This window comes from Gopherus evgoodei, chromosome 2 (genome assembly GCF_007399415.2).
Source record: "Gopherus evgoodei ecotype Sinaloan lineage chromosome 2, rGopEvg1_v1.p, whole genome shotgun sequence".
In the NCBI taxonomy this organism is placed as follows: domain Eukaryota; kingdom Metazoa; phylum Chordata; order Testudines; family Testudinidae; genus Gopherus; species Gopherus evgoodei.
The window spans coordinates 207,786,796-207,812,113 of NC_044323.1; the positions used below are offsets into that span (position 1 = coordinate 207,786,796).

Genomic DNA, 25,318 nt, shown 5'->3' on the forward strand with positions numbered 1-25,318 from the left:
TGAACCTTTGGTGATTTTAAGTCAAGCATATTTGAATAAAGTATTTATCATAAGGCTGTCCAGAATGGGTGAAACTGGACACACCGAGAAACTTTAATTGATGGGCCAGGTTATCGGAAAGCCCATATATTCCCTTATTACAAAAATAATATTTTTTAAAACATTATTTAAAAATATTTTCTGTTGAAATATTTTTAACCCATTACACAAAACTGAAAATATAGGAAAAAAACCCTCTGTGTATGAGGAAATACACATACAAAGCAGAACACAGCTGATAAACCAAATTCGTTACAAAAAAAATGAATGGCTAGTTTTACATCTTACCATATAAATCTTTACAAATTGCACAAGAGACATGCTGTGAGGGATAAATACTGTACTCCTTGCTCATTGTCAGTGTCTCTTCCACATCTGTGAGCAGAAAGGTCCCAAATCTAGTAGATCCAGACTAGTGCATAGAAGGCAAGGAATGATCTTCAGCATACTTCCTTTCCCTCCCCTTTCTTTTGACCCTTCAGAAATCCCACCACAAGTGGATTCTGTGAACTGGTAATGGTGGTGCCGGGAAGATGTGACTCATAAATCAAGCAGTTAATATTATTAATATTGATATTGTAAATAGAATGCACAACTGATTTGATGTCTCTGTTGATACATTGTACCCAAGAACCTCATTTTGTTTGTTTTTGTGGGTTCTTAAGTCTTAATAGAAAGACGTTTGTTATCATAACCGGGTTATAATTAAGTATATAGTGAAGTCAGTCCCTCTCTCTAGATTCACACTTCGTTGATCAATGGTAGACCTAGTGCTGATGATCCTTCACAAACACTACTGGAGTTTACTTCTGCACGATATATCCGTCTTCGCCTGCAACGTATTAGAACCCTTAATGCTGACCTCATGACTCTTAGCCACCATGATCCTAAAGACCTTGATCCCATTGTTACCAGAAGGGTAAGCTGATCTTTTGTATCTGTTGTTCACCACACTGGACAGTAAAGGCTAAGTACTGTCCATCTTGATGAAAGGCTTGAATCTCTACATTCGCAATCAGTAAGGTTTCATGAGGTTGTTAAGTAAACGTTACCTTCTCTGTAATGTTACTACCAACTGTAAGTCTGCAGGGGACAGCTGTTCCAAAGAAAGATTTTTCAACGTTTTTTTCCTTCAGATGAATTGCCATTTACTACTAACCATGAGGTAGCATTGCTAACATTTCATAAGCAAAGATAAATACGTGATTTGTTTGATGAAAATGTCATTTTAGGCAAAAAGTAAATATATGAGTTATGTTTCATGTTAGGGTACAGTAATTTTTCATGTATTAAGTATTTCAGTTGCTAATGTGTTGATACATGAAATGTATTACTTGAAAACAGTAACTTGGTGTGAATTACAATGCTGTCTAATGGATGGAGGATTTTTTTTTAAAGTGGATCCTTTTGCCAATTTGTCTTTAAGCCCAAGGGTATTTATTAATATTAATATATACCATGTACATAGAACTTGGAAATATTATCTTATCCTATTTTACACATCCCTGAGACACAAAGAGGTTGAACTGACCTGCTCAAGACCTCACAGGGAGTGAGGGACACAGCCAATAGTCAGTTCACTGAATAGGGCATGCTGCCTGTTAAGTTTAACTGGATGCAGTACTACAGAAATTAACCAGCATGTCCCTTTCTTCTTTGTAATCTAGTTTGTTTGTCCCCCTTGTTTACTTGACCATGACACATTGGGTAAAATGTCAATGATTTCATGTATTCACTTGCTAAAGTCTTTCGATTGTTTGTGTGACTATACAGCATGGAGGACCTCATCTGTTGAGGAGAGGGGAATGTGGAGAATATCTCCAATAAATAGGTTTTCTCCCTTTAAAAAAGCCACCAGACTTTAAATCTGAATTCAAAGGGGAATCTTTGATTTCAAGGGGAATTTTTGCCCGCTCCCCTGCTTTTTAATAGGTCCAAACATTCCAGGGACAGAAGGGGCCATTGTGATCAGCTAGTCTTACCTCCTGTACAACACAAGCCATAGAACAGTCCCCAAAATAATTCCTAGAGCATATCTTTTAGAAAAAAAACATTAAATCCTGATTTAAAAATTGAGAATCCACCATGACCTTGGTAAATTCTTTCATTGGTTAATTGTTCTCACCATTTAAAAATGTACACCTTATTTCCGGTCTGAATTTGTTTAGCTTCAACTTTCAGCCATGGAATCATGTTATACCTTTCTCTGCTAAACTGAAGAGCCCATTATCAAATATTTTTCCCCATTTAGGTACTTATAGACAGTAATCAAATCACCCGACCCTTCTCTTTTTTAAGCTAATTAGACTGAGCTCTCTGAGTATATCACAAGGCATGATTTCTAATCTTTTAATCATTCTCATGGCTCTTCTCTGAACTTTCTCCAATTTATCAACATCCTTTTGAACAGGCATCACAACTGGACACAGTATTTCATCAGTGGTCACACTAATGCCAAATATAGAGACAAAAAATAACCTCTCTACTGCTACTTAAGATTCTCCTATTTATTCATCCTAGGATATCATTAACTCTCTAGCTCAGACTGAGAGCTCATGGTCAGTTGATTATCCATCATAACCCCCAAATCTTTTTCAGAGTCGCTGCTCCCCAAGAAATAGTCCCCTCCATCCTCTAAGGATGGCCTACATTCTTTGTTCAGATCTATACCTTTACATTTAACCATATTAAAAGGCAGATTGTTTGCTTGCACCCAGTTTACCAAGTGAACCAGATTGCTTTGAATCAGTGACCTGTCTTCATTATTTACCATTCCTCCATTTTTTGTGTCATCTGCGATCTTTATCAGTGTTGATTTTGTTTTCTTTGTGATCACTGATAAAAATGTTAAATTGAGGAGGGCCAAAAACTGATCCCTGCAGGGCCGCACTGGAAACACACCTGCTTGATGATGCTTCCCTGTATACAATAACATTTTAAGACATGTCATTTAGCCAGATTTTAATCCATTTAATGTATACCATGTTAATTTTATATCTTTCTAGTCTTTTAATCAAAATGTTGTACAGTACCAAGTCAAATGTCTTATAGAAGTCTATTACATTAATACTATTATCTTTATCAACCAAACTTGCAATCTCATCAGAAATATATCAAGTTAATTTGACAGCATCTATTTCCCATAAACTCATACTAATTTGCATTAATTATATTACCCGCCTTTAATTCTTTATTAATTGAGTCCCATATCAGCTGCTTTATTGTCTTGCCTGGAATTGATGTCAGGCTGACAGGCCTATAAACCAGAGTCATCCTGTTTACCCTTTTTAAAAATTGTCACATTAGGTTTCTTCCAGTCTTCTGGAACTTCCCCAATGGTCCAAGATCTACTGAAAATCAGCAGTAACTGTCCAGCAAGCTACTCATCCAGCTGTTTTAAAATTCTTGGATGCATGCTATCAGGATCTGCTGATTTAAAAATGTCTGACTTTAGTAGCTTCTATTTAACATCTTCCAATGATACTAGTGGAACTGAAGGAGTGATATCTTACCGTATGAAGAGACTGTATCATCTGGTTTTATCTCAAATACAGAACAGAAATATTTATTAAACACTTTTGACTTTTCTGCATTATTATTTATAATTCTACCATCTACATGTAACAATGGCTCAATTGCATTGTCAGGATTCTTTTTGTTGCCTAACTTCTGATTTACATTCATTACTATCCACTTTCCCTTTCTTCTATTTGTTATATATTATATTTTGTTTTTTTCCTCTACCTCAAGTCATTTTTTTTGACCAGCACAGCGTTTTCCCTCCGTTGTGGGATTGTAGCTTTTTGGGCATCTAGTAAAGTGTTCTTAAGTGATTCTCAATTATTATTCACATTTTTCTGGTTAAATTCTTCCTCTGAGCAGATTTGTCTCATAATTGTTTTCACCTTTGTGAAATTGGCTCTGTTAAAGCATCAATTATATATGTTACTGGTCTGGACTTGATTCTGCTTGCAGATTACAAATGTGATCAAATCATGATAACTTATACCTAAGCCACCACTAATTTTTAGTTCTGTAATCTGTTCCCCTTTATTTTAGGATAAGGTCTAACATAGCATTCCACTATGCTGGCTGCAATATTTTTTAAGTTAGGAAGTTTACATTTATAATGTTTAGAAATTCCAAGAGTGTTTAGTACTCACAGCTTGAGACCTCCAACATATGTCACTCCAGATGAAGTCCCCTATGATCACACAGATTTGTTCCCTACAATTTATAGATAGACGCATAAGGAGGCAGTCATCCTGTTCCCTAGACTGATTCGGTGGTCTGTAGCAGATGCCAACTAATACCCTACCTTATGCTTTAGCTGTTAGGATATAGATCCATAAGCATTCAAAATTATTATTATTATTTTTTGAGTGATCAGTGACTCAGAAACAGGTAATGCTATTTTTGACATAGACAGCCCACCCCTTTGCCCCCTCAAGACTCCCTAAACAGTTATAACCATTGATTTTAATATACCAATTATATGCCTTACCCCACCAGATTTCAGTAATACCAATTAGGTCGAATTTAAGACCATAAATGAGCAATTCCACTTCCAATTCCACTTGATTATTACCCAGGCTCCTAGCATTGGTATTTAGGCAATAGAGTATAGAGGTATACTGTTCCCTTATAGTCTAAGGAGTCTCAGTTCAACCAAATTCACTGAGGACTTTCTGCAGACCCAGACCGAAGAAAGAAAGAAGAAAAGGAGCTAGCTTGCTCCAGCTCCCTTCAGAGAGTAAAAAAAAAAATTAAAAAAAAAAAAATCAGTAAACTGCTCCATACACACAGAACACCTACTGCGCCTGTCCCTGTAGGGGCCTTAGACTTGAGTGTCTTGAAGCCTTTCCCCAAAACTCTTAGAAAGACGTTGTTCACAATCCCTGTGAAGTGCCTGCCAAACCTGCTTAAAATGGAGCTGTAACTGAACCCAGCTGCATCACATCCTGCCTCTTTTTTGCTCTGAAAATTAATCCTTTCCCTGCTGTCCAGATGCATGGGGCTTATGCACAGCATCACACACAGCATCTGGTACTTTGCTGTCCTACTGTTCCTTAAGCTAAACAGCTGAGTAGAGCAATACAATACATCAAAACTAGCAGCCCGGAGCTAGTGTGAGGGGAATTTCATGAGCAGGTTTTGAATGAAAGTGGGAATCCCCGGTTTTGAGAACATACACCTCAATGCCAGGATTTTAAATTAAATTAAAATTAAAGTCTGCAAGTTGTTACATTGCTACCCAGAAAACATTCTGTTATGTCATCTGACATGGCAAAAGGTGGATTTTTGAAGAGTCAGATTCTGGCTACGGCACAAGTGCAAATAACCACTGAAGTCAGGGAGTTGTGCATGCTTATCCATAATCAGCATTTGTCTCTTAATTTATTAAAGACTACAGGGAAAAAGATCTAAAAATTTGCAAAATGGCAAGCTTGCCCAGGTTGCAGATAGTCATTGTTGTCAAATTGTTTGGAACATAGCTGTTCCCAAATCAATAAAATATTGATATTTTATTGTCCTGTGGAATTTAATAGAAACCTGAAATGTCTCCAACTCACTTCCTTTTCAACTTTGCTTTTGTCCAGTATTACTATTCAATAAAGGATATCTCTGTTGGTGGCATGTGTATTTGCTATGGCCATGCTCGAAGCTGCCCACTGGATGAAACCACAAAGGTATGCTTTAATTATTTTTATTTTCACATAACAGTCTTTTGAATAAAAAATTTAGCTTTTGCATAGAGAGAGAAAGATATTGTGGGGAAAATCCAAAGGAACATATATAAATTCTGGCCTTGATTCAGAAAGTATTTAAAGCAGGTTCCTATCTTTAAACATGCCCTAACTTAAAGCTGTGAATTGCCCAATTGACATCAATGGGAGTAACAGAGTGATTAAAGTTAGGTGCACTGTTAAGTACCTCGCAGAAATGAGGCCTAAAAGCTTGATCCTGCAAATACTTATGCACTCTACACATGTAAGTAGTCTCAAGTGATTTTGATGGGAATACCCACATGAGTAAAATTAGGCAGGTTAAGTCTTTGCAGGATTGAACCTTTAATGCTTGATCCTCTAAGTACTTTGTGGGTGGAACTCTCATTGACTTCAGTGGGAGTTCAATGAAAGGAACACTTACAAAATCCAGCCTCAGGGGCATATGAGGAAGGATGCTCCAGTTAATAACTTCTCATCCCTTCATTTGAACAAATGAGGGGCAGAATTACCCTCCAGCACAGTTCTCTTGTTTCATATTTTCTACAGAAAATTTGAATTGGTGTTAATATCATAAGTGCAGATATAGATGTTATCCCTTTTGTCCTCTTCTTCCGCTCACTTTTTGATATAGTTGGATAATCACATATACTGAATTTCAACAGAGAAAATGTTCACTGATAATATTACTTCATATATAATCTAAGGTTCCTTTGGTGAAGCAATATATATATATGCTGCAGGCCAAGTTTTGCAATCTTTACTCATGCTGAACTCTGTAGAACTACTCTTGTGAGTAAAGAGCTGTAAAATCAGGCCCATAATATGTGCTTTTATTCTTCATTCTGTCTACTTGCTGTAATTTTCCTCCCTTTACTACCTAAACATACACAGTTCTCAGATAATGTATTTTCTTTGGAAGTGAACTCTTTTTGTCTTAGAGCCAAAATTTAAACAATGCTTTTGAGTGTAGCAAAGGCACTAAAGACAAGATCCTGCAGCTCTCACGTGGCACAGTGATAGGATTTGCTCTGATAGGATACATAGCTGAGGAAGGGCCTCCCACATCAGTAAAGGTAGCAGGACTGGGTTCTAGCACATCTATATAATTGCAAAATAGTTGTGGTATTTAAAATCATGTGGTAGAGTAGATTTGATATTAGTCACTTGGTTGAGTTTTCAGAACCTTGGTAAATTTTTTTTAATTTCTACAATTTCTTTTTTAGAAACTGCAATGCCAGTGTGAACATAATACATGCGGCGAGAGCTGCAATGAGTGTTGCCCTGGTTACCATCAAAATCCATGGAGACCAGGAACTATTTCTGCTGGCAACAAATGTGAGAGTAAGTAGTTACAAAAGTTGAGTTTACAGTTTTGTTCAATAACGATCTGATCCAGTTCCCATTGGAATAGTTAGATCAGGTACTAGAAATAGTAGTTTTCCTAAATTAAAAACAAACAAACCAAACCCCAGAAGTGGAAGGTATGGTGAAAAATAATAAGATGATAATTATTTGGATTTCCTTTGAAATAATAATATATTATTATATACAATATAATATATAGATATCAATAATAACATTGAGGCTGCGGAAATGACATTTCATAGATGATCAGACAGAAGAGACTTGGAGGTTTACTGAGCTACAATGAAATTTAACACTTCCTCATTGATAATTATAGGTGCTGCTTGTTGCTTAAATATTGTTAAATTCATAATTTAGTCTTAGTTAAACATGAAGATTCTGAAAAAGCAATCTAAATGGCCAATAAATTGCAAACTGTGCTGAATGTCTGATAAAATGGCATATGCTCTCCCAATAGTTGTATATTTGCACACATTGCTAAGATTCATTAGCCACATTTCCTTGCCTCCAATCTTTAATGCCTGGAGCAAGCCACAGTTTAGGAGACTGTTAGGCATAGTTTATTTTCCAGTTGAAGCAGCCCTGTTAGTAGAACCTTTTAGAGACAAATTACAGTTAGAGATGTAGACTATTTTATTGGTATACAGGCCCAAGTCTTCTCTCACCTAAATAAGTTTTACATTGGCATGGCTCTAGTGACTTCAGTGGCATTAGTCACTGGTATAAGTGAGGAGAGGAATTAAGCTGATAGTCTTCAGTAAGGTAGAATGCTAACTAGTAATAACACAATAACACATTTCACTAAGGGACAATAGGGTTGGGTTATCATGAGCTACAGAACACTATTAAAAAAATGTTGTTAACGTTGTGATTATTTTAAAAGTTGCCTGGTCACGAATAAAATAAATGGGTATTACTGTTTTTGTACAGCACAGCCAAGGCAAAGCATGCATCTGACATGGATTATTTTACTGTTCTACTTGTATTTTTTACTCTCTTTATTTTGGATGTGCTGTAACTGTTAGAAAATGTGAATAAAAATGTATTTCTTTGCCATTTTTTCTTAGAGTGCAACTGTCATAACAAAGCAGAAGATTGTTATTATAACCAGAGTGTGGCAGATCGGAATAGGAGCATAAATATTCATGGACAGTTCATAGGAGGTGGAGTCTGTATAAACTGTACTCAACACACTGCTGGGATCAACTGTGAGATCTGTGCTGATGGATACTATCGGCCATATAAAGTAAGATTTATCAAACTACATCCCATTGCTTTGATTAATAATAAATGTCATCATATGCGTATGTCAATCCATTAAAGAATAAATGGACACAAATCAGATATTAGAAATGGCAATATACAAAAACCTGTAGGAGAACACTTCAATCTCCCTGGACACATAATAGCAGATTTAAAGGTAGCCATCCTGCAGCAAAAAAACTTCATGACCAGACTTCAAAGAGAAACTGCTGAGCTTCAGTTCATCTGAAAATTTGACACCATCAGCTCAGGATTAAACAAAGACTGTAAATGGCTAGCCAACTGCAAAAGCAATTTCTCCTCCCTTGGTTTTCACACATCAAAAGCTAGAAGAGGGCCTTGTCCTCACTGATTGAACTAACCTTATTATCTCTAGCCTGCTTCTTGCTTGCATATATATACCTGCCTCTGGAAATTTCCACTACATGCATCTGACGAAGTGGGTATTCACCCATGAAAGCTCATGCTCCAATACGTCTGTTAGTCTCTAAGGTGCCACAGGACACTTTGCTGCTTTTACCAATCCATTGAATGTTATTACATTTAATTTCCACACTTAGAGTGTGACTAAAAATTGTTATTTCTTCTTCATAAATCGGATACCAGTCATACAGGTTCAGTGTAAATTCAGGCTGATTCTCTAGCATGTTGAAAGGACAGTCCCAATTCCTTTGTGATTAAAGAGAATTCTTATAGTCATGTGTGATTCTTGGAGCAGTGATGAGCTATTGCAATAAACTGTATTCTTCTCAATATTTCATTTAGTAAGTATGTATAGAGTATGCTCTTTCTGGGCCCATCTACATCTTATTTCGCATAGTGACTTTCCAGTTCAGTGGTATTAACATAGAAACTCTGTCCCTACCCTCATTCATTGGATACATAGATACATTTGTTATAATCTGGCTAAAAAGGATAAAATCACTAGAAAATTAATTTTGTTTTACTTCCAGCAATCTAGATAGGTCTCCCTACGTCTGGATGTACTGTGGCCAAGTGAGTAACCTCCTATAGCAAGTATCAGAGGGGTAGCTGTGTTAGTCTGGATCTGTAAAAGCAGCAAAGAGTCCTGTGGCACTTTATAGACTAACAGATGTATTGGAGCATGAGCTTTCGTGAGTGAATACCCACTTCGTCAGATGCATGCTCCAATACGTCTGTTAGTCTATAAGGTGCCACAGGACTCTTTGCTGCTCCTATAGCAAGGACATTTATTCTCCTCAGTGTGGAACTTTCTCTTTTCCAGATAAGGCATTGGTTCAGTAAGTTCATCCATGGGGCACGTTAGGGAGCTCAGGTTTATGTTCTCAAGCACAAGTGTGAGTGGAGGCCATGTGTAGTTCAAATATAGTTAGCTAGTAGGCACAGTCCTTCACAGAGAGAAGCAAGTCTCATGTTACATTCACCCTGCTTCCTTATTCTAAAGAGGACTGAAGAGATACCAGCTTAAGTCTGATTCTTAGCCAGTAGTTGACATGTGTGCTTATGGTTCCAGATTGCCTTAGTCTGGCCCTGAGCTGCCTTGAAGCAAGGGCATGGCTCTCAAAGAGAAATTTGGGACCTCCATTAAAGAGAAAATCTCACTGTTATATGAAGCTTTAGTGTAGTTTCAATGGTCGCCGGTAAGAAACAGCAGTGAATTTTAACCATTTCCACTAATTAGTTCAAGTATGACAGTTAAAATGTACCATTTGTTTCAGGTTTCTCCCTATGAAGATAACCCTTGCCATCCTTGTGACTGTGATCCATTTGGATCTTTGAGTTCTGACTGCATTAAGGATGATGATCATTCTGATCTTCAGCATGGTAAGGGATCATGAAATGCTTTTTCTGTAAACTTCAGGTGCTCAAAGGTGAGGAAACATTATGTTGTTAAGGTATCACATTAAAATGCCAGTAAATACCTAAAAAGGGAAGGAAGACAGGAAACACCACATGCTACAGTAGTATAAGATGCCTTTAGGTCTTGCTGTGCGTGGGTAGAGAGCTCAGCTTGTTAATAACAAGTTACAGGATTGGAGCCTAGAACTGTTACATACATTAGTTCAAACTGTGAACTGATACAGTAGATTTTTTTCCTGACAGAGGTTCTGTGGATCTGGTTCTCTAACATGAAAAAAATGCATACTGGTTTGGTAATGTCCCAGCTACCTGTGAAAATTTGACTAGAGCTATATAGTTTGATAAACGAGATGGTTACGTTGCTTCTCCCACTATTCCAATATTTCACCCCCAGTCTTCTATTAACCCTTCATTTTTTTATTATCATTTTTATATTTCAAGGGACTCGGCCAGGTCAGTGTCAATGCAAAGAAGGTTATGCAGGAGAAAAATGTGATCGCTGTGCATTTGGCTACAAGGGTTACCCAAACTGTGTGCACTGTAACTGCAGCTTGGTTGGAAGCATTAATGATGACCCTTGCACAGAACCTTGTCTTTGCAAGGTAAGTGACCTGCTGAGTCTCACTTTGATTTACTGTGAAATCAGTAGCTGGGTTTGTAAGTGCAGTTTTAATAAGGGAAATTACTTCATACTTTTGTCGTATATTATGTCTTACTTTCATAGCAAGTAACTGAGATTTGAACATCATCCTTCTGGCAGGGATTTGAATGAGAATTAGCAGCATATTTCTGTTATAGTAGAGAAGCTGTGAAGCATGATTCTTTATATTCCAGATAGAAAGTTCCATATAAAAGCAAATGTCAGACTGCATTAGAACAATAGAGAGTGTGTGTGTGTTGTGGATAGGTTGGTGGTGGTCTTTAAAATACATCATTCTTGTTGAGCAGTTAAAGGGTATAATGAAAACATTTAATTTATACCATGTAATTCTACATCATTGAAAAAATGTTTAATAGTTCTGAAAAATTAAATTGAAACCTATACATGAAAACTAATTTTATTTTAGTTATTAAATTACAAAACAAACTGTAACATGATATTTGAAAATTAGAGACCTGGTTTGAAGACTATTTTCTATGGCAAATGCAAATTTGTAGTATCAGTAAATGTAAGTTCCCATTAAATTTCATGCATGTGTGGTTTCTGCAGAACCTTGATGTGAAGTTGTATTTTAATATTTGAAGATGTTACACTTAATTTTCAGCAACCAAAGGTAGCAAATTGTTTGTTTTTGCCAGGTATGACACTAGCCGAAAAACAAACAAACAGCAAAACAATGGTTGACATGACAATTTTTGTAAAACTGTTCTGACCTCTTGCATAACTTATCTGATCCAAAACACTGAACACATGAACAAACAAGAAGTCAGATTGCAAATAGGAAGCAGCTTTAGTGGCCAAGTTAAACAAGAAACACTAATGGCTACTTTACTCTGGTATAAATCAGAAGTAAAACATATGTAGTCAATGAAGTCAGATGGGGCAAATTTAGACAAGAATCAGGCGTGTTTTTATGTATCACTGAACAACACAGACAACCAGCAAAGGGACAGTGGGAGGAGCAGGTGTCCAGAACTGGGTCAGAGGAGCCAGTTTTCAGCCCCAGAAAACAAGAGGAGATGAGGAGGGCCACTGCATTCCAACTCCCCGGAGACTGAAAACGCAGTAGTGACAAACTCCCCTAATTTTAGCAGAATCTTTGTGATATTTTGTATTTTTCTTGACAGTCTAGCTCCTGGAGTCATGTAATTAGATAAGTATCTCAGCTTTCATTTAAAAAAACAAAATTTCTAGCCCTCGTGCTTATGGAGAAAACTTGAAAATGTGACCCAAATGCACCCAAAAGATTCAGAAACCAGATGGAAACCAAATGAAAAAACAGAAACAAAATTTATTGTTTTGTAAAAAAAAATCATGATTTTAAGCCAGTCTCATTATTTGTCAGCACTTTTGTTTGACAATTTTACAGATAGTAAGAAGGTAACTTGGGCATTTGGATCAAAGTAATGGCCTGAAAATCACGCTGGGTTTTCCTAAGATTTGCAAAACTCGTCAGTGGCATATGTTGGTAACAAAAGCATGCAGCATGCCCTTTTTAGAGTGTTTGTTGTGAAAACTTCACACAACTAATTCATATCCACTGGAATTTACAGATGGTGATCTGACCACCAGGAGGCTCAGACATTTTGCTGAGTGTTGTGAATGACTAAATATCGACTATAAAGGATCATATTCTGTTCTCAGTTATACCATGGTAATTTTAGAATCAGGAGTGACTCCACTCACAGAAATGGCGTTAATCTGGATTTAACTAGTGTAACTGAGAGCAGAATTACTTAATAGTCTTTATTTGTTTTATTCAACAAAAATTGTCTAACTATGGTGAATAAATTGCTAAGCAGTCTTTATGTAGTGTTTTTTAGGATCTATAGGAATTTAGTCGAAGAGAGGAAAATGGGTCCTCTATTGTTCCACAAATACAACAGGAATACATGAAGGAATTAAACTAAAAATATTAATATAAAATCAAGTAGGACTTCACTTTCAAAGCTATATCCTAGTTTATAATATATCAGTATATGTGTATATGACACCTCATGCATATCAAACTGAATTTACTGCAATCGTCTTCCTTGACAAATAGTAGGGAGTGAAGGGAGAAGAATAAGAACAAGAATCTTCCATATTTTCACTATAGCAAGCATGTTTCTGTCAGTCTGTATAAAAATGACGTTTTCTTATGACAAGTCTGTGCAAAAAGTACAAATAAAAGCCCAGATCTAGTTCTTGAGCTTTGACTAAACTACATGTGCCGCAGGTTGAGAAAGTGGTGTGCTAAGGTGGCTTTAAGGTAGCTTTATGCTACCCTGACCCTGGAGTGGTGTGACTGGTGGGATAATCAATGGTGTAAGATCAGTCTCAGGGTTGCTCTACCTTATGCTAACTGCCAACCTATCTATGCAGATATTTCAATGATCCTCCAAAGGGCAGTTCCAGTGGGGATCATTGAGATATAGGGGTGCCCTGACAAACAGACCTTTTGCCATAGATGCATCATCTATGCTGTGAGGGAAGGTTATGTACAAGCAACTTTGGCAGCTCTACTCCACCCAAGCTAAGGTACCTCTAAGCTGTGTGGCCGCATTGCAGCCTATTAAGTGTTGCTCAAGGCTCTGGTGGGGAGAGATGCCTCTCCCTCAGCCCAGGACCTGCCGCAACTGAGGGGAGAGGCACCCCTTCCCCAACCCCGCCCAGCCCCAGACCTGCCGTGGCTGAGGGGAGAGGCGCCCTCCTTCCCCGGCCCAAACCCAGGCCCGGCCTGGAGTTGCTGGGGGAGAGGTGCTTATCCCGCAGCCCCAGCCCTGGAGCTGCTGCGGCAGGGAGTACCTCCTCTCCTCCCCAGCCCAGGTGCTGCTGTGGGGAGTCCTTTCTCCTGGCTGTAGCCCTGGGGCAGCCTTCCCCCAAAACTCCTCATCCCTGACCCAAGCCCAGAACTCGCACCCCCAGCTGGAGCCCTCACTCTCCCCACCCCAACCCTCTGCCCCAGCCCTGAGCCCCTCATCCTCAGCCCCACCCCTGCCACGTGAATTATCAGTGCAACAGCCCGAATGTCTTATAAGGTTCAATGCTGTTGAGATGGTACTAAAACAGTTCTTATTCTAAACTGGCTTGAGTCACTACGGTGGCCCAAAATCACAGTCTTTTTATATCTTGTGCATAGGATGGTCCGACTTTGTAAATTTTTGGGCCTGATCCAAAGCCCACTGACGTCTGTGGGAGTCTTTCCATTGATTTCATGAGGCTTTGGATCAGGCCCCAAATCCTGTGCTCCAAATGTGAGATGCTCATTCTCATACCATACATATAAGTTGCCATTCTCAGAAGTTCTCACTTCAATGACAGCAGTTAAATCTGCAAAAAATCAACCTTAAAACTAGGAACTTATATGATGGGCTACTAATAGTTTGATTCATTAATGAGAGAGTCCTAGCATGCCACCTTGTCATTAGGGTGCAATATTTTATGGAGGAGCAGATGTTTTCTTTTCCTACATCAGTAATGCCAATATTCAATTACACTGCATTTCCCGACTAAATACCGAATCAATGCTATGCTGACTGTTTCAGATCCTGACTGCTCCAGATATTTTAAGTAGAACTGGACAGAGAGAGATACCTAATTTCACAGGCCATTTTTCTGTTTCAAAATTTGGTTTTATTCTGATTCAGAACGAAAACCAAAATGTCTAAAATTCTCTAAAAAAGAGGATGGTGCAGACATGCCAAACCCGCCAAAACAAAACAAAACAAAAAAACAACCCGCCAAAAAAACAAACAGCAGAAATTGGGCTTGTTTTTGGCTTAATTGGCTTATGAGTTTTTTGTTGGCTAGTTTTTGCTTTGTAGCTTGTTGCTTTTTTATTTTGATTGGCTCCCGACTGGCAGGGGCAAAGGGTTGGGGGAGAGAATCAGAGGTGCACAGTGAGCACCCCTCACTCCAAGACTGAATGCTGGGGGGATCTAGTCACATAGAGTGTTGTGGTTCTTAGGGATTGGCTTGTTTTGGCCTTGTTTTGAAATGGGATTACCTTGACTTTTGTCTTATTGTGAAAGTTGGGGTGCTTATTTACCATGTGAAATTTGGCAATGGTGGGATGGAACTTGGCTCTGGGGCAGTCCATGTGGTGTGCTTTCCTGGAACCAGGGAGCCTGAAAGCCCTGGGGTTCCTTCCTCAAGGGCAGTCCACCTGGTGGGCTGTCTGGAGGCTCAAACCCTGGAAACCTGGGCTGCCAAGGAGTCAGATGGGTGAGCTGATGGGGAGATTTCAAAACTTGTCTGGGTTCTGTTGCAACTTAACTGAAACTGAATCATCTGTGTAGAATGTTTTGATTTAGTTAAATCAGCAAATTCCAGTGATAAACTGGTTTGTTGGAATTTTTCTGCCAGCTCTCATTTTAAGCTCAGTGAGACTTATTCAACATATGCCTAGTGTGCTGAAGTCTGCTTTGTTTTGTATCTTCCTGAATGCTGTTGTACCTAAATTCCATCTAATCTACAATATTTGCTACCAATCTAGTGCTGACATAAAACAAATGTTATTCACAGGAAAATGTAGATGGCGAAAATTGTGACCGCTGCAAACCAGGATTCTACAATTTGCAAGAAAGAAATCCTCAGGGCTGTACGGAGTGCTTCTGCTTCGGGGTTTCTGATGTCTGTGACAGCCTTGCGTGGCCCATCAGTCAGGTAAAATACTATGGCTGTGACCTAATGTTCCATAAGATTTCTTCAGGCAGTTGCAGAAATTGTATTACTGATTCGCTCTTGACATACAGCCTATTGAAAATTCTGGAATCCACACAGAGGATTGGACTGTGGCTGGAAAGTCACAGTCCTGAGGTCTGCTGACTATAAAGGAGCCCAACCCCCACTGGAGCTACTGGAGTCATTATACCCTACTCAATCCCAATGCTTTTGGAAGTACTGGCTATTGTAGTGTCTGCTACACCCAGTGTTCACTCTCCTTGTGGTGGAAAAGCTTGTTGGGGAGGTGAAGAGGGGAGCCAAAACCACGGCCCCACACTCCTGCCAATTGGAGCCTACTGCAATTGCAGGTGTCAGCCTCATGCAGTCTTTGTGCTTAGGGAATAAAAGGACTATAAATGGCTACTAGCTCCCACACAGAAGTGCAATGAGATGAACAACTTCCTTGGGCGCTCTTTTCCCCACCTTCATCCCTTGCATAGTTTGCAGGATTAGACCAAATCAGGCACCGAAAGTTTTGTGTACTAAAAAAACGGTAGAAGAAAATGCATTATATTCTTTTTAACTCTCTCCACATCCCTCTCCACTGGTCAAAATTCTAATTGTGTGTATAACTCTTCCCCTCAATAGAACTGGTTCCTATTCCTGACTCTTCCTGTGTCCTTGGGCAAGTAGCCTTCGGAACCTCAGCTATTTGTTTGTAAAATGGGGGAAATGGTACTGTAATTAACTATGGGGGTCCAGTATTTGTCAAGTGTTAATGAGATCTTTGAATGCAAGGTGCTGCATGAGTGAGAAGTATTACTATTTGTTCATTCACTTTAGAGTCTAACACAGTGAACTTGCGTTTGCACTCAATTACACAGATGTAATTCTGCCCCAATCCAAATGAAGTCAGCGGCTTAACACTGGCTGGAAAACTCTTTAACTGGGAGCAGAATCAGACCCTTCATATTTGTATTACTGTCTGATACAAGTGAAGTTTTATATATAGTGATGACTTACTCAGTGATGTAGATATGACTTCATTAATTGAGCTGTCTTCTTTTTCTGAGGTGTCAGATATGGCTGGATGGCTGGTGACTGATCTGCACAATGAAAAGAGTGTGGAGCCCCAACAAGGCCAGTTTGATAGACCCCATCAAATAAGTGTCAACAACACAGCAGCTGTGAAAATACTGAAATCCACTTATTACTGGTCAGCACCTGAGCCATACTTAGGAAATAAAGTAAGTTCCCAAGTAAAAAGAAGCCGGCTTTTAGTCCATTCTCTTATTTTTTTCTTACCGTATTGTTCTAAAAAGCTGTGTGTTGCTCATTAACAGTAGATGTAAACTATCGGTACTGAAAAGAAAGTTTTTACCTTTAATGAACACTGAATACATGCTAAATTCATCTAAATATCTTCAACAACTTTTTCTTAGATTCTCCTTTTTTTTTTTTAATATGGAACATTATTATTTTTCAATTGTAATGTTTGTTTCATAATGATGTAATCTGTAGTTTGTCATTTCATGCAGTCTGTAACTGTTCCATAGATACTTTGTTTCCAGTGTTGTTGCATCCGTCATGGTCCCAGGATATGAGAGAGACAAGATTGGTGAGGTAACATCTTTTATTGCATCAACCTCTGTTGGTGAAAGAGAAGAGCTCTGTGTAGCATGAAAGCTTATCTCTTTCACTTACAGAAATTGGTCCCGTAAAAGACCAAATTATCTCACCCACCTTGTCTCTCCCAAAGAGATTTTGTCATGTAATGTAAAACAACTGAAAATTACGTAGTAGAGGTCAGTGAAGTGGATCTAAAGATTCCTGCTGATGAATCATGTACACTTGGAAGTATTACATTTTTATCTGTAAATGTCAATTTCACTATGCGCATGCACACACGCATGCACACAAACCAATGAAAAAAATTTCCATTGATGATAATCAAAATTTACATATAGACTAAGTAAGCAAAATGCTGCTTGAGAGCTGATTATAATTTGATTTAGGATTATTTACTTTGTATATTTTGACGTGATGTTGACAATTTTTGTTTTGTTGTAATCAGTCCTACCTGTAATAATAACAAGATTTCTAAAACTGAAATAAATGAGTGACAGGGAGACAAAGAGAAAGAAAGCGAAAGAAAGAGGAAACAAAAAACCAACGAAACCCCACTATTTTGACTGCATTTTGCATGTAGGTAGTTTCCCTGTTCCCTATGTACAGGCAGTTTCTCTGTTGCTGAAAAGACACTTAAATGCCAAAAAACAAAGTAGCAGAAAAAAAACCTTTACTAATATTTTTAAAAGGAATTGGAAACAAATTATGGACATACTATTTGAAAGTTTCTCGTCAAGAAACTGGAATTTTTATAAATTATTAAAAAACAAAAATAAAAAAACTCTGACACTATATCTTTTTAAGTAATATAACCAGACACATACATCTATTTGATATTTTATTTTATTAAACCATGGCAAGTACACCCAATCACGCATATTAAAACAATGGTTTTGTGTGCCTCAACCTTATTACGTTCTTCATACAGTGACAGAATAAATGGCTGTACTACACAGTGCCTGTGCATAAAGTATCCAAAGTGCCAAGTTGTAAAATTTAGCGGTTGGCGAAATTCTGGTCTCACATCAGTCTTCTACTGTGTAAGTGACAGCAGAACCAGGGCTAAAAGGTCCAAATGTTATTTAAAAAAGAAAAAGGAATGCTGAAGTTCTATCAGAGAAAATGTTTCAAAAAGTTTGAATAAGTTCAATACACTATGCCCATTTGCTAAAAGGTAGTCTGAACTTGTGATGATTTTTGGAATTCACACTGGGGGCTTTATAATACACTGTTTAATGCATCACTGCAGTTCTATAGAACCTGCTGCTAGCTTTCATAAATTGCACAGCAGGGATCCAAGACTTCTGTAGATACGAGGACATGCCATGTTACACTTCCAGTGACTTTCACTGATGTGCGATGGGGATCAAACATTTACTGTGTAAACATTGCTGAAGTGATCATCAGTACATGCCACATCCTCTGTTTAGTTTGCTGCCTGTGTGTTGTACTTGTCAGTAGCTATCCTCCGACACTGATTGCTGTTAATTTAAGATTTGGATTTTGTAATTTCAGCTCACTGCCTTTGGTGGATACTTGAAGTATACCGTATCTTATGATATTCCAATGGAAAGTGTGGACAGTGATATGGTATCAAATGTGGATGTTATCATTCAAGTAAGTTTTTATTCAACTGGACTTTCCTCAAAAACATAGAGAAATGATGGCATGCACTGCTACATAAAAAGAAAAAAATATATAGTATGGTAACAATTTACACCAGTTTTATCTTCATTGTTAAAGGTCAACAAAATTGTATTGCTCAACTTCCTAATCTTTCCAATCATTTCTTTTTAATCCTGGGCCCTCAGTATCTGAATACCTTTAAATAATAAATAAGTGCATGTTAACATAAAATGTATGGAGCTGAGCAAAAGTGGTGGTTACTATATGTACAGAGCTCTGTTTACACCAGGAACTAAAATAGGTTGTTTTCTTATTTATAAAAGAGATTTATTTGTTTATTGGATTAGATTGATGTAATAATTAACAAGATGCCTACACAAGATCTCTAGGCACCCACACACTGAATCTTATAGCATAATGCAGTGGAGCTGGGCAGGGAAAGTTAATTCTGTTTTGCAGAGAATTTTGATACTTTAATTTTGGTTTTGATTTGATTCAGAATGAAAACCAAACAGTTCTAAATTGTCTGAAAGGGAATGGCACTCCAACTATGGGACAGTCCACATGGTGCTGGAAGCCCTGGCAACCCTGACTCCAAGGCAGTCCATGTGGACCTTCAGAGTCCAGGCTGCTAAGGAGCCACAAGTCTGGCAGCTGGGACTCGCAGGGTTTCCAGGCTCTTCGCTGTCCATCAGCCCTCCAGGCAAGCACAGGTTCTGTCAGGACTTCACTGAAACCCAGCCATCTGCATGAAATGCTTTGATTTTGACAAATCTGCAAATTCTATGAAAAAACAGTTCACTGAAATTTTTCTGAGCAGCTTTACTCAGCAGTGCTAAAATAAATGGAGCTTTCCATCTCCCATCATTCTTGAAACATACCTTCAGCTCTTTCCAGAACCCTATCAAGCTGATGGCTCTTGCAGCCTGCTTGGAAGTTCACCAAATCTAGGTTATTTTGAATAAATACTTGAATAAATACTCCAGCAGGTTTCAGAGATCTAAAGCCTTTTGCAATATAAGATATCCAACTCAAGCACCTCAGTTGTTCTCAATTGTGGATTTATATGATGGGAAGTAAAGCAGTCTTACAGGCAAGTCTCAGTCCATTTGAAGATTTATAGGTCATAATCAACACTTTAATCTCTACTCAGAAACTAATAGGTAGCCAGTTGAGATCCTGGGCCAGCGGTGATATACTTTTGCAGCGAAGCGCTCCACTCAGTAAGTGAGCTGCAGTCGCTAAGCGAAGAGCTACACAGCAAGCAGAAGCCCATGGCAGTGAGCCTTAGAGCCTGGGTCTATACTCGCACTTCTACCTTAAAAATAGCTGTGTAGCTGTTCGGGCTCAGGCTCCGAAGCCTAGCGAAGCTAGGGGTGAGCTTCAGAGTCCAAGCGACAGCCCAAGTATGCTGAACATCTACACATCTATTTATAGCTCCATAGCACAAGCCCCATAAGCCCAAGTATGTTGCTTGCTGGGTGCAGATACCTGCGGATATAAATCGGTATCCATGGAACCGCAGGGCTCTCCTGGAACTGCAGGGCTCTCCCAGGAACCACAGAAGCAAAAGTAGCAGAACTGTACCGCCCCCAGCCTCACCCACTGGGGCGGGCACGAGGCTCTCCAGCAGCTGTCCCCAGTTGTGCTCTTGTGTTCAAGTAGTGTGCACATCCCCAGACAGGAGACACAGACAACTGCGTGGCAGGGATGGGAGCATGGCTGGGAGCGGTACATCTGCACCAGAGGGGCTGCCAGCACAGGGTGCTGGCTCCTGGGAGTGGCGGCCCCATGTTCTGCTCCTTTCACCGCTGTGATTCCCGGGAGAGCCCTGTGGTCCTGTGGATACCGATTTATATTCACGGGTATCCGCATCCATGGGTATAAATTTGTATCTGCACTGGCCTCTGTGTATAGACACACCCTAGCTGGCTTAAAGATGGAGCCCCATGTAGAGCACATTGCAGTAGTCATTTCAATTTAGCTACATTTTTGACCGTGTAAAACCTGAGGTAAGATTAGAACAACTTTCTTCAAAATTGTCCACAGGATCTGCCGCAGAGGGTCCAATGTGTCATGTTCAATTGTTGAGAATGGTAAATCTGTGGCTTTTCACTGGCTTATATGTACTAAGTATAGTGTGTATGCACAGATGAATGCCCAGCAGGTCACATAGGGTGATAGACATCCCGTTTTAAAGGGACAGTCTCTTATTTAAGCCCTGCTGCAGGTGTCCCATCTTTTTCTTTAAAACGGGCAAATTGTCCCATATTTTCACCCCCCCCATCAGTACTTGCGGGTCCTACTGCTGGCAGGATTCCTACTTGCCAGCCGCCTGCCCACCAGCTGTGTGAGGGGGTTCAGTGGCCAACAATGGGGGTGGGTGTGCAAGGCTGGTGGCAGGGCGAAGATGCAATGCATGGGGCTGGCCGCTCCCTCTGCTGGTCCGTCAACGCAGCTCCTGCTGTGTGCCGTCTCTCGGCGAGCAAGGTTCTGTCTCCCGTCCTGCTTTCAGCCAGTGCTGGCTGTGCGCTGTGAGCTGTGGTGGCTGGTGTGTGCGGACAGGTACCAGGCAGCGGCTGGTTATGTGCTCCCCCTCTCATTGCCCTCTTCTTGCTTTGCCCCTTCGCTCCCACCGAGCCCCGCTGCTCCTCCATATCCCCCCTCCTCCCCCCCTCACGAAAAGCCTGGCTGGCAGGTTCCTTCCTTCCCCCACTGCCTCTGGCTGGGCTGGCGCCCCAGAAAAGCCCAAGACCCTCTGACCTGGGGCACTGGCCAGGTGGAGAGGAGCCCTGTGTGTGTCAACCCCTGCTTAGCACCGGCATAGGGAAGCCTCTGTGCTTGTCAGCTAAGCTTTGGAGTGAAGGGGGGAAGCAATTTCCAGCCTGTTCAGCCCCTGACCCTGCAGGTAGCACTCTCTTCACTCAACTCCCCCTGGGTCCTGCCCCCAGGGGGCATGGGGCTGCGACCCTCAACTGGCCAGTTTGCTGAAGCCCCTGGAGTCAGGTTCCCTTGGCCCTGGTGCACAGTACATCCTTAGGGCTTAACCCCTTCCTGCCCGCACTGTAGCTGAGGGACAGGAAGCTTCTGGGTTATGTCGGTGGCCAGCAGCAGCCTGGAGTTGTTAGCTGCCTTTCGACACTGTGTGGGCAGGAAGGGACAAGCTGCTTCCAGTGGGGGGAAGAAGGGGGAGAGAAAAAGAAGAGATGAGCTCAGCAAAGACATGGGCCAGGTCATCTCTCTCCCCCCACCCTTTGGCTGGAAGCCACTCTCATCCCTTCCCTCCTGCACAGTGCCGAATGGCTTCTGCTGGCTACATTCTGGTGTGAACCCTGACAGAAATCTGAGGAGGAGGGGCATACGTTCCCCCCCACATGTGTTGTCTCAGGAAGATGTGGTGCCAGGTACCAGAAGAGGCGGGTCCGTCCTGGAGTCCCAGGATGGAGGGCAGGGAGGATTGGGTCGGTCGGTCACTCCTCTCCCAGCCCTACTGTGAGAGAAGGGTGTGTGTGTGGGTGTGTGGGTGGGTGGGGGGGTGTGTGACCTCGTGTGAACCCTAAAGTCTTAAAGATAAAGTAAATAAAAAGAAAACAACTACACAGTATTTCTTTTTAACAGGGGTTCAGTCAACTTGATGTTAATGTGAATGTTTGTACTGCACAGTTTTGTTTGCTTGCCACTGGACTCATTTTAATATGAATAATTTTACCAGGTGTCCCATATTCAGCATAGGGAAATACGGTCACCCTAATCATGTCATACTGTCAGGCATCTCTACAGAGACTTTACAGTTAATGAATATGTTTACCTATGAAGTGAGCAGTGAAAAAGTTTATAGAACAGGTACTTTACAGGGTTTTTTGGAGTACATGGGAAGTGCTGTGGGTGTATACAATAGTAGCTTACTGTGTGGACTGAAAATAATCATCATTGTTAACTAATATTTTCACACTAGCACCTAAACTTAAACCTATCCCTGTCTGTTAATGTATCTGTTTTGATTTCAGGGCAATGGACAGATTCTGAGCACCAGATCTGAGGGGTTGTCACTGCAACCCTATGAGGAGTACTCTAAGGCAGTGAAGCTTGTGTCTGAGAACTTAATAGACTTTAATACAAAAAAGGTTATAGATCGGGATAGGCTGATGACTGTTTTAGCAAATGTGACTCATCTGCTGATCAGGGCCAGTTACAACGTTGCAAAAAGAGCCATATACAGGTGAGTGACAAGAGAAAATTCAGATTAATTCATATGCCTTTGATAGTTTTATGTATATTAAACATCATTGACTTTAAGTATCAGAGGGGTAGCTGTGTTAGTCTGGATCTGCAAAAGCAGCAAAGAGTCCTATGGCACCTTATAGACTAACAGATGTTTTGGAGTATGAGCTTTCGTGGGTGAATACCCACTTCATCGGATGCATGTAGTGGAAATTTCCAGGGGCAGGTATATATAAGCAAGCAAGCTAGAAATAACAAGGTTAGTTCAATCAGGGAGGATGAGGCCCTGTTCTAGTAGTTGAGGTGTGAAAACCAAGGGAGGAGAAACTGGTTTTGTAGTTGGCAAGCCATTCACAGTCTTTGTTTAATCCTGAGCTGATGGTGTCAAATTCGCAGATGAACTGAAGCTCAGCAGTTTCTCTTCGAAGTCTGGTCCTGAAGTTTTTTTGCTGCAGGATGGCCACCTTAAGATCTGCTATAGTGTGGCCAGGGAGGTTGAAGTGTTCTCCTACAGGTTTTTGTATATTGCCATTCCTAATATCTGATTTGTGTCCATTTATCCTTTTCCATAGAGACTGTCCAGTTTGGCCGATGTACATAGCAGAGGGGCATTGCTGGCATATGATGGCGTATATTACATTGGTGGACGTGCAGGTGAATGAACCGGTGATGGTCTGGTTAGGTCCTGTCATGGTGTCGCTGATGTAGATATGTGGGCAGAGTTGGCATCGAGGTTTGTTGCATGGATTGGTTCCTGAGCTAGAGTTACCATGGTGCGGTGTGCAGTTACTTGTGAGAATATGCTTCAGATTGGCAGGTTGTCTGTGGGCGAGGACCGGCCTGCCACCCAAGGCCTGTGAAAGTGTGGGATCATTGTCCAGGATGGGTTGTAGATCACTGATGATGCGTTGGAGGGGTTTTAGCTGGGGACCGTATGTGATGGCCAGTGGAGTCCTGTTGGTTTCTTTCTTGGGTTTGTCTTGCAGTAGGAGGCTTCTGGGTACACGTCTGGCTCAGTTGATCTGTTTCCTTATTTCCTCATGCAGGTATTGTAGTTTTGAGAATCCTTGGTGGAGATTTTGTAGGTGTTGGTCTCTGTCTGAGGGGTTAGAGCAGATGCGGTTATACCTCAGTGCTTGGCTGTAGAAAATGGATCATGTGGTGTGCCCGGGATGGAAGCTGGAGGCATGAAGGTAGGCATAGCGGTCAGTAGGTTTTTGGTATAGGGTGGTGTTAATGTGACCATCACTTATTTGCACCATGGGGTCTAGGAAGTGGACCTCCTGTGTAGATTGGTCCAGGCTGAGGTTGATGGTGAGGTGGAAGCTGTTGAAATCGTGGTGGAATTTTTCCAGAGTCTCCTTCCCATGGGTCCAGATGATGAAGATGTCATCAATGTAGCGTAGGTGGAGAAGGGGCGTGAGGGGACGGGAGCTGAGGAAGCGTTGTTCCAGGTCGGCCATAAAAATATTGGCATATTGTGAGGCTATGCGGGTGCCCATAGCGGTGCCACTGATCTGGAGATATATATTGTCATCAAATTTGAAATAGTTGTGTGTGAGGATAAAGGCACATTCGCCTGCACGTCCACCAATGTAATATACACCATCATATGCCAGTAATACCCCTCTGCTATGTACATCGGCCAAACTGGACAATCTCTGCGGAAAAAGATTGTTCTGATCACCCCATTTGTGGTTGAGAAGGAGTTCCTCCCTGTGGCAGAATGCCTTTGTTTGCATTAGGGAGTTGTGCCTTCCTCTTTGCATATTGGTGGGAATCAGCTGGCAAGGCTGATACTACATTAGTGAAATGTAAATATTTTGAAGCGTGGTCCAATAGGTTGAACATACAAATGTTGGTTTTTTTTGCCTGTTTCATCTCTTTGATGAAGCTGTTATCTTAGCCTTACATCCCAGATTTCTGGGTTAGTTTGGAAAAATAGGGCAGGTTAAAGTTATTAACACTGGAAGAGGATTATCTTAAATACTTGGCAAAAAGCTGAGACTACCCAGTCAGTTGGTGCCTAGTTTTCTTGAGCAAAGAAGAAACAGAAATGCAAATTTTAGTTAAGGGTACCATTTTCTCACAGCAGAGGGCACTGAGGTGCAGTAGTCATGCTAGGATAACACTGATAATGGGACTACTGCAGGGGCTTTGGCCGCTGTGTTTCGGTGAACAGCCCTTATTCCCAGCTTGAAGTTATTAGTTACAAAGAAAGTTCTTGTCTGAGTCTTTAAAATTGGGGATTTTTGTCTGGTCTTTATTTGACATCGTCCTGAAGCAGCACTTAGCA

The 25,318-nt window shown here is 40.5% G+C and overlaps 1 protein-coding gene across 1 annotated transcript in view; it reads left to right on the forward strand.

Moving 5' to 3' along the window:
- Positions 1–25,318, forward strand: part of LAMA1 (laminin subunit alpha 1) — a 150,145-nt gene that overhangs the window by 46,022 nt on the left and 78,805 nt on the right. Inside the window, exons 5-14 of the mRNA XM_030552788.1 lie at positions 779–958; positions 5,640–5,729; positions 6,992–7,109; positions 8,201–8,379; positions 10,097–10,202; positions 10,680–10,840; positions 15,406–15,546; positions 16,620–16,793; positions 18,691–18,792; positions 22,809–23,020. Of these exons, the coding sequence (XP_030408648.1) occupies positions 779–958; positions 5,640–5,729; positions 6,992–7,109; positions 8,201–8,379; positions 10,097–10,202; positions 10,680–10,840; positions 15,406–15,546; positions 16,620–16,793; positions 18,691–18,792; positions 22,809–23,020 (1,463 nt within the window). The remainder of the gene's footprint in view (positions 1–778; positions 959–5,639; positions 5,730–6,991; positions 7,110–8,200; positions 8,380–10,096; positions 10,203–10,679; positions 10,841–15,405; positions 15,547–16,619; positions 16,794–18,690; positions 18,793–22,808; positions 23,021–25,318) is intronic.